Here is a 13649-nt window from a genome sequence, read left to right as displayed (position 1 = left end):
GTGGGGATCGCTGCCATCTATCACTGCCTCCAGACCCCCCATTTTCAGCCTCCGTGCATTCCATTTTTAGCCTCTGCACCCCATTTTTGGACTCTGCACGTCCCATTTTTGCCTTGTTCCAGGCAGCAGGAATTGCTGCTGCTGCTGCTGCTGCTGCCTATCGCCACCAAACAGAACACACAGAAAAAGGGATACATGGAAGCCAAAAATGGGTTGCATGGAGGCAGCGATAGGCAGCAGCTGCAATGAGTGGCAATGGGTGATGGTGATCCACACAGCCTGGAACAGCTGATAATCAGTATTCCGGGAGGTTGTTCCAACCCCCAATCACCTGCTCTTGCTAAATCAGGCTGTGCTGAAGCTAACCAGGGTACTTACTGTAAAGAGGCAAATTGCTTGGAGGAAGAGACTGAAGAGTGGGGGGCCATCATTTGGGTGGGGCTTTGGCAACATTAATACAATACAATAGCAGAGTTGGAAGGGACCTTGGAGGTCTTCTAGTCCAATCCCCTGCCTAGGTAGGAAACCCTATACTGTTTCAGACAAATGGCTATCCAACATCTTCTTAAAGACTTCCAGTGTTGGGGCATTCACAACTTCTGGAGGCAAGTTGTTCCACTGATTAATTGTTCTAACTGTCAGGAAATTTCTCCTCAGTTCTAAGTTGCTTCTCTCCTTGATTAGTCTCCACCCATTGCTTCATGTTCTATCCTCAGTTCTATCCTTGGAGAATAGTTTGACATTCATTGTATAAGACGCACAGACATTTACACCCACTTTTGGGGAGATGGGGGAAAGAGCGCCTTATAGTCCAAAAAATACTGTAATTGGATAGTGCTTCTCTGGCAGGACCAGAAAATGCACAAGGATGAGAACATGAAGAAATTACGCTTATTTGAAAGGAAAAAGCAATTTTCAACAGGAATGGAGAGGAAAGAGAAGAATTCTGCATAGGAGAAATGTATATGTTCATCAAATGTATCTGTATATAGAAACTGCAATAAGTATGGATAACCATACATTGGCCTCTATATACCCAGCATAATTATCCACATTTTTTTAGTAGTGCCCACTACTGGGGGCACCAGCAGACATAAACAGATCTATTGCTTGTTCCCTTCTACATCAGAATTCAGACAAATACTGAGGTGTGATCTGAATGGGTCCCTGATCTTCTCTAGGCCAAGATGGAAGATGTTAGTTACACAATTCTGCTGATGTACTGATTATTCTAAGTGGAACCTTCCATAAATTGGTGTCCTGGATAATAGCTTCTGGAATTTACCAAATAATAACTGTTGGATAGAAAAAGATTTTATTTTAGTGATTTTATTAGTATTTATAGGCCGCCCTTTTCCCTGAGGGGACTCAGGGCGGCTTACATAAAATAAGGAAGGGAGGGTACAAGACAATAAACGCAAAACAATACATAAAAGTAAAATAGTAAACAACATTCATTCATCATTCGGGTGGGGATAGATTATCTTTATCCCCAGGCCTGACGGGCTAGCCAGGTCTTAAGGGCTGTGCGGAAGGTCTGGACGGTGGTGAGGGTACGAATCTCCACGGGGAGATCGTTCCAAAGGGTCGGAGCTACTACTGAAAAGGCTCTCCTCCGTGTGGTTGCCAGTCGACACTGACTGGCAGATGGAACTCGGAGGAGGCCTAATCTATGCGATCTAATTGGTCGCAAGGAGGTAATTGGCAGGAGGTGGTCTCTCAAGTACGCAGATCCACTACCATGGAGGGCTTTATGAGTGACAAGTAGCACCTTGAAGCGCACCCGGAGATCAACAGGTAGCCAGCGCAGCTCGCGGAGGATAGGTGTTATGTGGGCGAACCAAGGTGCACCCACAATCGCTCGCGCGGCCGCGTTCTGGACTAGCTGAAGTCGCCGGATGCTCTTCAAGGGCAGCCCCATGTAGAGCACATTGCAGTATTCCAGCCTAGAGGTCACAAGGGCCCGAGTGACTGTTGTGAGGGCCTTCTGGTTCAGGTAGGGTCGCAACTGGCGTACTAGGCGAACCTGGGCAAATGCCCCCCTGGTCACAGCCGTCAGATGGTGGTCGAAAGTCAGCTGTGGGTCCAGGAGGACTCCCAAGTTGCGAACCCTCTCTGAGGGGTATAAAATTTGACCCCCCAGCCTGAGCGATGGAACACTGATCGAATTATTGGGAGGGAAACACAACAGCCACTCGGTCTTCTCCGGGTTGAGTACAAGCTTGTTAGCCCTCATCCAGTCCATAACGGCCTCAAGACCCCGGTTCATCACGTCCACCGCTTCATTGAGTTGGCACGGGGCGGACAGATACAACTGAGTATTGTCCGCGTATTGATGGTATCTTATCCCGTGCCTCCGAATGATCTCACCCAGCGGTTTCATGTAGATGTTAAATAGTAGGGGGGATAAGACCGAACCCTGCGGCACCCCATATGTTAGGGGCCTAGGGGTCGATCTCTGCCCCCCCACTAACACCGACTGCGACCTGTCCGAGAGGTAGGAGGAGAACCACTGCAAAACAGTGCCTCCCACCCCCACCTCCCGCAGTCGTCGCAGAAGGATACCATGGTCGATGGTATCGAAAGCCGCCGAGAGGTCAAGGAGAACTAGGATGGAGGCATGGCCTCCGTCTCTGGCTCTCCAGAGATCATCAGTCAATGCGACCAAAGCGGTTTCTGTGCTGTAACCGGGTCTGAAGCCCGACTGGAAGGGGTCAAGATAACTTGCTTCCTCCAAGGACCGTTGAAGCTGGAAGGCCACCACCTTCTCGACAACCTTCCCCACAAAGGGGAGGTTGGAGACTGGACGGTAATTGTTAAGGACAGCTGGATCCAAAGATGGCTTCTTCAGGAGGGGTCTCACCACCGCCGCTTTAAGTGCGGCGGGGAAGTGCCCTTCCCGAAGAGAGGCGGTAACAACCGCCTGGATCCAGCCTCGTGTCACCTCACTGCTGTTGGCAACCAGCCATGAGGGACACGGGTCCAGTACACAGGTGGAGGCACTCACAGCTCTCATGGCCTTGTCCACATCCCCAGGGGCAACATCCTGAAACTCAACCCAGAGGTGGTCTATCAATTCATCCTCTTGTGCCTCGGCTGGAACTGCAGGGATGGAGTCCAAATCCGATCGAAACCGAGCAATTTTGTCCGCTAAGAATTGGGCATAATCCTCAGCTCTACCCTGCAAGGGTTCCCCCGTATCCCTCCTATTTAGGAGGGAGCGGGTTATCCTAAACAGGGCGGCTGGGCGGGACTCAGCGGACGCAACCAAGGTGGCAATATGAGATCTTTTTGCTGCCCTAAGTGCCCTGATGTACTCCTTGGTGCTGGTTGTTAGGAGTGCTCGGTTCGATTCGGATTTATCGAACCTCCATAGGTGCTCTAGGCGTCTCCTCCGGCGCTTCATCTCCCGGAGCTCCTCGGTGAACCAAGGAGGCCTCCGGGATCCGCCGCCTCGGAGGGGCCGTAGTGGCGCGATCCGGTCAAGGGTCTCTGATGCTGCCGAATGCCAGGCAGCTACCAGAGTCTCCACCGGACCGTGGGCGAGAGTATCAGGAATAACCCCAAGCTCCGTCTGGAACCTCAATGGCTCCATAAGTCGCCTGGGGCGGAACCACTCCCTACAGTGGGGGTTTGGTCTCCGAAAGTCGAGCCTCAGTAGGCAGTGGTCTGACCACGACAGGGGTATGATCTCATTACCCCTCAGACCAAGATCACAAGTCCACTGCTCCGAGAGAAATACGAGGTCGAGCATGTGACCCGCTGAGTGGGTTGGGCCCCGGATTACCTGGGTCAAGCCCATGGCCATCATGGAAGCCATGAACTCCTGCGCCCCATCAGAGTGTTCACCGAGCGAAGGCAAATTGAAGTCCCCCAAGACCATAAGTCTGGGGAACTCAATTGCTAGCTCGGCTACCGACTCGAGGAGCGAGGGGAGGGCTGCTGCAACGCTGTTGGGAGGCAGGTACGTTAACAGCAAACCCACTTGACCCTTGAGGTCCAACTTTACCAGCAGAGACTCACACCCGACAAGCTCCGGAGCAGGGATCCTACGAGGTACTAACGACTCCCGGATAACGATAGCCACACCCCCACCCCTTCCCTGGGCTCTCGGCTGATGCAGCACCTGAAATCCTTCTGGGCACATCTCTACGAGGGGGACTCCTTCCTCCGGGCCCAGCCAGGTTTCAGTAATACATGCCAGGTCTGCCCTCTCGTCTAAAATTAAGTCCCGAACGAGGGGAGCCTTGTGAACAACAGACCTGGCATTTAGCGACAACAGCCTGAGACCAGGGTCCTGATTACTCGCGCTATCTGGCCTCGGAGTGGGACTCATAGGGCCGGAAGGAGGGATCTCTGTAACGTAGCGAACCCTCCTTCCCCGGTAATGGCCAGCCCTAAAGTCCCCGCCATATCTGCCCCTCCCTGTTACAACCGTAATGCTCCGGCCCTCTCCCGTGTCCCTGGTCCCCCCAACCACCTCAGTGCCCCCCGCGTTCCTCGGCAGGTCCTCCGAAACATACATACTCATTCACTCAGTCAGACAATCCCCACGTGGCAATTAAAAACACAGAAATTACAACAATAATAGTGATAAAAGTGGGATCATTCATTCAATTACACACATACCCCTAGCATATCCCATACAAAGTAAGAAAAAAAAGGAGTAGAAAAAGGAAGAAAAAAAGATAACTTGCGCAGTTGTTAGGGTGCGAGTCCAGGCAGAGCCAAATGGCTCTCAGTGATCAGGATGGTTAAAATAATTACAGTAATTAGCGTCCAGTTATAGTCCAAAGAAGGTATACAGGGGCGTAGTTCGTGTCCCCCTCTTCTACTGGTTCGAATAAGTCCAAAGGGTCCGGAACAGTTGAGAAAGGCAGGGGGCTTTCTTCTACAGGTGTTGTTCCAAATAAAGCCCCAAGGGTAGTGGCAGGTAATATTGTTGATAGTATTCAAAGCCAGGTGTAACTGAGCTAACAGGTCTGGAGCCAAATGGAACTGAGCCAGCAGGTCTAGAGACAGATGGAACTGAGCTAGCAGGTCTGAATGTCCAAAAACCCCAACCAAAGGTGGTCAGAAATTGGAATGCCACAATAAAAGGGCGTCAGATGGTAAGTGGAGAATACAAGGAAGAGCCTCACTACAACAAGGGGGGGTAAGAGGTAAACTGCGTCCAGGAGGCCACCTGACTGAGCAGGGACGAAGGAGGAGGGAGGGAATGCTGGGGGGGGGGAATGAGGCTGGATGGAAGAAGGGGCCATCCGGAGGGGCCGGTACAGCGTCGGGTACAATCACCCTTCCAGCCTACTCAGTCCCCACACTGCTCCGATTCGTTCCTTCTCCCTCCGGAATAATGATGGTATTACAGAGCCCCAGTGAGGCGGTTCAATAAGCCGGGCAACAACACCAAAGAACACCACTGTTGCAGCCAGTGTGGTGCCGCCTCTTCCACCGCCAGATAGTACAGGCAGCTCGCGGCACACAAACCCCCAAAGTTGTACAATCCTGGGGCGCCCAGAAACGGCGGTCCTCGCAGAGGTCTGGGCTGGTTCAGTAGATTCTCTCTCCCTCCGGGGTGATAACAGTCTCACAAGACCCCAAGTAGGCGGCTCGGTAAGCAGGATGGAATCGTCTAGGCCGAAAAACGCCGACGCGGCGCCGCCCCCCCCACTGCCGAATGACACGGGCAGCTCGCACACAGACCTCCGAAGTTGTGCCGTCCGGGGTCACCCAAAAGCGGCGACCCCCGCAAAGGTCTGGGCTCCTCGGGTCCTCTGAATTCCGGACATCCCCAGGACCGTCTTCGGGCACCAATTTGTTCAGTTTTTTAGGTTGTTTTCAGCGTTTGCTCGCCTCGTCAGACTGGAGCAAAACGCCTGGGCGCCATCTTCTGGTCTCGCACATGCGCAAGTCTCGCACATGCGCAAAAGAGAGTTGAAATCCCACTACATCTAAACAGCACCAGGTTAGGAAGACTGGCCCATCCATTACAGGTATCCTTATCAACTCTTGTCCAATTTCTGCTATGGGGCAACAGCTAAAACTATTGAAAAGCAATGAGAGGTGGTACAGCAACAACAACCTTTGATCATCTTTTTTTTTAAGTATACATTTTTTTCATACATCTCTTTTCCAGTAGAAGTAGTCCTGCACACGAAGCTTGGAAACAAATAGCTATTGAATTTCTGGGTCTATAATAGTGTAATGGTATGTGGGACTGACCTTGGCAGACTGGGCCAAGAAATACTGCTTAGGAAACAGTCAGATCAGATAAGAGGCAGCACAGTCTGCAGCTGGCTATTGCGTTGGACAAGAATCTCAGAACACCCTCTCTAATTTCTTGGGGTGAAAAGGGAAGGGGAAAATTGTACTTTCGGACTTGCAAGATTCTGAAATCTTGCAACACACACACACACACACACACACACAAACACACGTTTGTATATATAAAAACATATACAGGCAGTCCTATATATGTGTATAATCCTGTATATGACAACTGAGCCCAAACTTTATGTTGCTAAGTGAGTCTTGCCCCATTTTACAACTTTTCTTGCCACAGTTGAAGTGAATCTGGCTTCCCCATTGATTTTGCTTGTCAGAAGGTCACAAAGGGGATTGCTTGACCCCAGGACATGGCAACAGTCATAAATATGAGTCAGTTACCAAGCGTCTGAATTTTGATAACAGTTTGTAAGTGTGGAAAAATGGTCATAATTCACTTTTGTCAGTGCTGTTGTAACTTGAACAAGTCACTAAATGAACTGTTGTGAGTCGAGGACTACCTATATATACGTATTTTAACATTTTGGCACTGTAATAGCAAAATATGTTCTTATTTAACAGCTGCCCAGCTGAAAGATGTTAGAGTTCGTTTCTTTCTCATGCAAAGCTGGCAACTTCATGTATGTTAACCTTCCACAATGTGGTATCTGCCAGATGAATTGTGACTGCAGTTTTCAGAATGCTTAATCAGTGTGGCATATCTGAAAGACTCCAGGTAAGGGAAGGCTTATGCAGATTCTCCAAGCCAGATTGTCTTGTCTGCTAGCCAAATTCTGCAAAAAAAAAGCCAGTTCTTCCTTCTGTCAGTTTCTTCAAAATAAACATGATCTCTCTTCAGAGCCTCCTTTAAAAAGTGATTTTATCTCCCTAAATCTATAGTGAATTCTTTAGTGTTTTCCCTGCTTAAGGTTACTATCTAACTATATAATTTAACTTTGAGAATCAAAAGTAAAAGTGACAATAATATTAATAAACATTGATTACTAATCAATGTTTAATAAACCCAATTGGTGTTTTCTGAGATCTTCAACAAGAATAATGAAGAATGTCTTGAATTATTTTTAATAGTAATAGATAAATACTAAACTCAAAGATGGGGAAATGATGATAACTCAGGCAGAGTAAATCTTGTCATGGTTTTGGCAAGATCACCCTCCACTCACTCATGAAATCTCAGATCCCAAGAAGTTTCCTTCTTGCTTGATTCCCACATTCCAAACAGCCCAGCTCCTGCTCCTAAAGAGAGCTTCTTTTATCTGCTGTTTCTTGCTTCACTGAGCCAAGCCCAGCACTTTTGTTTTTCCATAGATTGCTGCCTTTTGTTCTCCAAATTTTCACTCCCTTTGCGTTAAAAGGACAGGGGGGCGGAGACAGAGACAGAGACCCTCAACTGAACTGAAGCGGAAGCTGGAGTAAAAGCTCCCCCATTTCAGACATTCAGAAGAAAAACTTGTGTGTGTGTGTGTGTGTGTGTGTGTGTGTAAAATATTTAAAGAGTAAGAATATAAGAAAGGTAAATTTGGAAACCAAAAGACAGGTGCAAAAACAAGGGAGCAAAGGCTTTGCGTTTAGTCCTATCCATTGTAGTGACTGAAAAGAATTAAACAACCTGGTCAATTGTCCTTGTTATACAAGAAGTGTAATACTTATGAAAATCTACTTTTTAAAAAACAAAAAAGGAAAGTTAAGGATATTGTAATAAGATGGTTCCTCAAAATCCGAAGCATGGTAACCATCTTGAAAGAAATCCCGCTACATTCCTAGAGGCGAAGAATAAATCTCATCTTGTTGACCCAAAAGAGCCAATAATCATATCATCTACATCCACTGCAATGAAATCAGGTCCTGTTCTGCTTACCTTGGATTTGTGCTGCTACTGAGTTCAAAGGGAAAGCACTGTTCCTCCCCATAAGCCTTCTGGCAGTTGGATGCTGTAATCCCTCCCTCTTTATGTTTTTGTTTTAGAAATCTGTTTTCTCCTCCTTTACTCACTCTCACTGTCCTCTTCCACTCAGCAGCAGACTGAATAAAGCTACTATTCCATTTGTTGGGCAACTTGGAGCTTTCAAAGTGTCATTAGCATGAGAATATGTGGTGTTGCCATTTGCTGACAAAGCATAAGTTTCCAGGGCCCCTTACAGACAAACACACTTGTAAACAGAAAGAATGCCAGCAATTGTCCCTGGCCCTCCCACCCCTTCCCCCTCCCCTCTAGAGGGCGGTCTCCACAACTTCACTCTCCCCCTCCTTCATCTCCCATTTTGTACACCTTAATAGAAACATAATTATAAGGCAGCAGAAGTAATAAAACAAGGCAACTGAGCCCAGAAAATTTGGGCAGGGGACGGATGACAGCAAGTGGCAACCCCAGCCCCCTTTGATTTGGAATGGGAACAGAGAGCAGACCTTGGGACCTTAGTCATGTTCTCAAAATATTTGACATAACATTTCTGTGCTGTCACTCATAGATTTCTATCTTCTTGCATTGAAAGCAGGTGAAAAAGGCAAGCTATATTTCCTTTTCATGTTTTGTTTCATACAAAAAGAAGGTAAATAGTAATACCATCAGGGTAGGAGAGACCTCTTCCCCTGTCCAGAGTAATATGACAAAACATTTCTGCCTATGCCCTTGGTGTCTCATCATTCTTCAAGAGAGAGAATACTGAAAAGCTTTACTCCTGATATGTATGCTCTGAGATCACTCAGAATGACCACTGCTTCCTTATATAAGAAGTGATCTTGAATACATTCTGTCATGTAGGTACCTAAATATCTTGAAGGCACCAGATGCAAAGGGAGCCTTATCAAAATTGTCAAGCAAGCTAAGGAAGAAAACTATTATCAGACAAGGACCTTATGGTTATCTGTGCAGGAAATCAGTAAAGGACAAAATGTTTTCAAAGGAAAAAATTTAAAAGATCCCCTTTTCAATATCATCAGTTAGACTCTGTTCTACAATCTGCCAAACTAATCCAGCCTTTTCCCCTAAGGTGTCCAGGATAATTGAGTTCAAATGTTGTGCCTGAATAGTACACTTTAATTTAAGTGTAAACCTTTGCAATGCCCTCTTTATGTGTCTGGGCGAGAGCTCCCAATATCCTAGCCTCCAAATTTTAGTCTATGGCCGTGATGACGAACCTATGGCACACGTGCCAGAGGTGGCATGAAGCGCCCTCTCTGATGGCATATGAACTGTTGCCCCAGTTCAGCTCCACGTGCATGCTTGCACTCCTCCTGCTGGCCAGCTGGTCTTCGGGTCTCTGCCGCACATGCGTGGGGCGCATGTGGTGTGTGTGTGTGCACACATTGCATTTTGGGGGTTTGGGCATGCACACTTTGGGCACTCCAACCAAAAAGGTTAGCTATCACTGGCCTATGACCATTCTTTATCATAAATATTCAATGAACCCTTCCCCTTTTAAATCAGTGATCTCAGATCAGGGACGCTGTCCATCCTTATTGGGCATTACTTAGCAAATAGAATCCTGTAATACAGTAAACTAAGAACTGAAAATTCTATATTTAAATTTGTTCTATTCATGAACCACCAGGGAGGTCTCCATTTCCTAATTAACTTTCAATAATATACTCTTTAATATTAAAGTACAGACAGTACCAGCTCACTGTTTAGCAGAGGAAGATAGCAAGAAAGGGAGGAGACTAAGGGAAGTGAGTATAACAGGAAAATGGTATGCAGAGAGCCTGCTCCTTCACTAATCTTCACAATGATAATGTGGAAGTAGATTGCATAGCTATTTCCTCTATGAAACTCTGATCATATAAGTTGGTTATCATCATTATTGTGATTATGTTAGCTCAGTGCTTTAAGTGTTTAGGGAAAATGTTTCATAATACTGTATTATGAATAATATCAGCAGCAATCCTCTCTTTCTTTTTCCTTTGCAAAAACTGGGTTTTTTCAAACTTCTTAGCCTTGTCAATTAAGATGGAAGAGTTGGCTTCATATTTAGCAAGTGGTATAAATCCTATCATTTTGGCTTCACTCTATTCAATGCATTGAAGAAATGCAGAAAGGATCAATTAAGTAACCAAATTAAGTTCGTTGGGGTACCCAGCTAGTTTATTAGCTGAGGGATTCTTTGAAAGAAAATACTTTTAGTGAATATTAAATAGAAGCATTTAATGTGATAAATGAGAAATGGGAATCTAAGGAGGATAAGTATTATTGCTTTGCATAGCTCAATTATTATCTTATGAAAAAATAAAGCAACAATGGCCAATCACATCACATCTTTTCATCGGAGTAATGAAAGTATGGGCAGGGGGAGGGAAACTCATCATAATATTCAGTACTTAATGAACTACATCTTTCTCATAATTTGGGTCCCATCATATGACTACAGGAGGATGGGATAGAATGACATAGCAAAAAAAAAAAAAAGCAGATACTTACGGTAGATAAGCAGACCCTCCTTGTAGTTTGGCACCATCCCAGAAACAATCCAGTGGAGTCACAACAACACAGGGGAAGAGCTTTTCAATCATCTGACAATAAAAGGAAGAATAATCATGATACATAAATATAAATTCATGCAGCCAGTTCTACATGATGGGGATTCTTTCCTCTATTTTAATCTGTTAACATTTTCTTCATTTTACTGCATATCTGACTACTTATTCTGCAATCCTTTCCCTACTATTACTAAAATCTAAAAACCTATACTGATTTTTTAAAATAGAAATTTGCCCTGGGAACCAAGGAGTACCATCTTAAATACAAAGTCTACAATCTAAACAACACCTTACTCTGTAAGATATTGAAAGCCACGTCCTAGCATTGGCTAGTCAATGGGAAGTCTTCACTCTAAGGATAGCATCCTGACTAATGTGACAGTAAGTTGGTGACATTGTACAAAGGGTCAAACACTACAGTTTCTTACAATCCAAGCCTAAGGAATATAAAATCCTTATTAGCAAAGATCAGGCACTGCTGAAAACAAAGAACAACAAAATAAATTTTCTTACTCCACAGAATGGAATGGAGATAAACATTAACAAGTAGCCGATATCTTGAACAGAGATAAGTGAATGTTATTAGAATAAGAAGTCCAGTAACTTAAAAAAAAAACAGATCTCTGAATCCAAAAGGATGACTTGGAAAGCTGCTCTTTTGTGATGGCATTTTAAAAAGTTTCCACCTATCCCCCACATAGCAAGATCCCCTCTAGCATCTACTCCACTCTCCAGTAAAACCAGTAATCCTCCAAGAAATTACACTATTCAACAAAAATATCTTCCCCTGGTTTCACCTCCTTTCTATACGTACTATGCAATAATGGGACAAATGGGTTGTTGTTGTTTTTCTGCTTGGCAGCTGCATACATATATGTTTTTGATCAGTGATTCTCAAGCTGGGCAACTTGAAGATGGGTAGACTTCAACTCCCAGCATTCCTCCAGCCAGCCTATGCTGTCTGGGGAATGCTGGGAGTTGACGTTAACCCATCTTCAAGTTGCCCAGCTTGAGAAACACTGATTTAGACCCCTCACGTCTGTGAAACTGAAAGTAGTTGGCCTTGAGTAACGAAGATGGGTAACAGTGTTCATGGATTTGTTTTGCTTGTAGAGTTCTAGTGAAGCATTTCCATGCATATTTTAGCTTTATTTTATTTTTTAAAGAGCATCAATAAAAATAGACATCTTGATGTTGGGATATTCTAGAGGCCTCAGATTGGAGCCTGAGGAACCAAATGCACACATGGGTTATCAGCTCTTGTTGTAGAGGCATATATTCCCTCATATACTCACCCGTGCAATCATTCCATTCTCAATTATTGGGACGCCTGATTTGTAGCATATTTTGTTGAGATCCCATGATCTAAGAGTAAGAGCAGAAATAGCAAACATCAGGAAATCCGGAGTTCTGGGAGAGACTTGTCCTAACTAATGCAAGATTTATATGAAGATATTTAAATGAGACTTCAATATATTTCAAGACAATAAATTTCTGAACATCAGATCTTGGACAGAGGGCCATGATTTGTATGCCCTATTTATGATTTTGCGGTAGCATATAGTTAGTAAGTGACTACAACAGAATACTAAATTAACTAGATCTTGGTTTAATCCAATGATAGGTAATTCTGCAGACCAAGATTGCTTATGGCTCCATTACCACAGAGAATGCAGTTCAGAGAGCGATGGAAAAGCCAAACTACTTTCCCAGTTGCCATTAGCAGGTAGAAATCTGCAATTATTGCCATCCGCCAATTGATTTGCTACTAAGGGATGATAACAGATATTCTGATTGTCTTGCTGGTAAGTTAATTAGCAAGTCATCTAATCAGCAGGCAATAAAACAGTTGATTCTATATCTAGTAGAATGCTGGAAAAAGGAGGAAAATCTCATGGCTTCTTTTTTCCCTGCAACTCAAAATTAGCAGGAGGAAACCAGGCATCTCCAGCAGAATTGCTAAGAGGAAAGGGATGGTGCTACCCAAACAAACAGTAAAACTGCTGATTTCCTGCGATGGAAAACCAGAAATCTGCAAGTACAATTACAGAGGAGAGGGGCTTCTAATCTAATAAATGAGTGAAAATACTCCAACAGATCTTATTATTAGTGTAATACAGTTGCTCCATGTCAGACTTACTTTCCAAATAGTAAGACTTGCACTTTACTAGCAGCCAAAGCAGCTTCAAGATGCATTTCCAAGGCATCTGGAGTTAGGATGTTTTCTCCTTCCTGTTTGGGAGTTTGTATTAGCATCTGGGATGTGTAGAGAGATTCTTCACCAAGCTTTTCTCTTGTGTATCGGAGCTCTTGGCTGACACGACTGCCCTCTGGAGAGGGAGAGGGAGAAAAAAGAATGTAATTAATATACCTTTCTCTTATCTCTGCCACTGTTAAATCAGCTTTCACATTATCATCAATCAAGATATTAAAATTGGGGATATGTTCATATCAAATGCAATTCAGTTGAAGTTTTACATACTTCTTCTTAATTTTAAAAGTAATCCTCAGCATGTAACTATTTGGTTTGTGACCTTCTGAAGCTAACATAGCCCTGAAAAGGTGACTTATGACTGGCCTTTGCACTTATGACTGTAGCAGGTTCCCCACAGTCATATGATCAAAATTTGGTGCTTTGCAACCAGCATGTATTTACCATGGTTGCAGCATCCCAGTGTCATGTGATCACCAGTGACCTTCCCAGCTGGCTTCTAACAAGCAATGTCAATGGGAGAAGCCGGATTCATTTAAAGATATGATTTACTTAAAAACTGCAGTGATTCACTTAACAACCATGACAAAAAAGTTTGTAAAATTGGGCTCAATTCACTGTCTTGCCTAACAGTGGAAATTCTGCTTGTGATTGTGGTAATAAATCAAAGATTACCTGT

General features: G+C 44.7%; 1 protein-coding gene across 1 annotated transcript in view; it reads right to left on the bottom strand.

Moving 5' to 3' along the window:
• The window catches only part of PTCH2 (patched 2), a 78321-nt gene that overhangs the window by 27486 nt on the left and 37186 nt on the right, over window positions 1-13649 (bottom strand). Inside the window, exons 3-5 of the mRNA XM_032219108.1 lie at window positions 12899-13088; window positions 12054-12123; window positions 10700-10791 (exon numbers count right to left, since the gene is read on the bottom strand). Coding sequence (XP_032074999.1) covers window positions 10700-10791; window positions 12054-12123; window positions 12899-13088 — 352 coding nt within the window. The remainder of the gene's footprint in view (window positions 1-10699; window positions 10792-12053; window positions 12124-12898; window positions 13089-13649) is intronic.

Source organism: Thamnophis elegans, chromosome 5, assembly GCF_009769535.1.
Source record: "Thamnophis elegans isolate rThaEle1 chromosome 5, rThaEle1.pri, whole genome shotgun sequence".
NCBI lineage: Eukaryota > Metazoa > Chordata > Lepidosauria > Squamata > Colubridae > Thamnophis > Thamnophis elegans.
The sequence above is the reverse complement of the archived record's forward strand: the minus strand, read 5'-3'. Positions and strand labels throughout refer to the sequence as shown.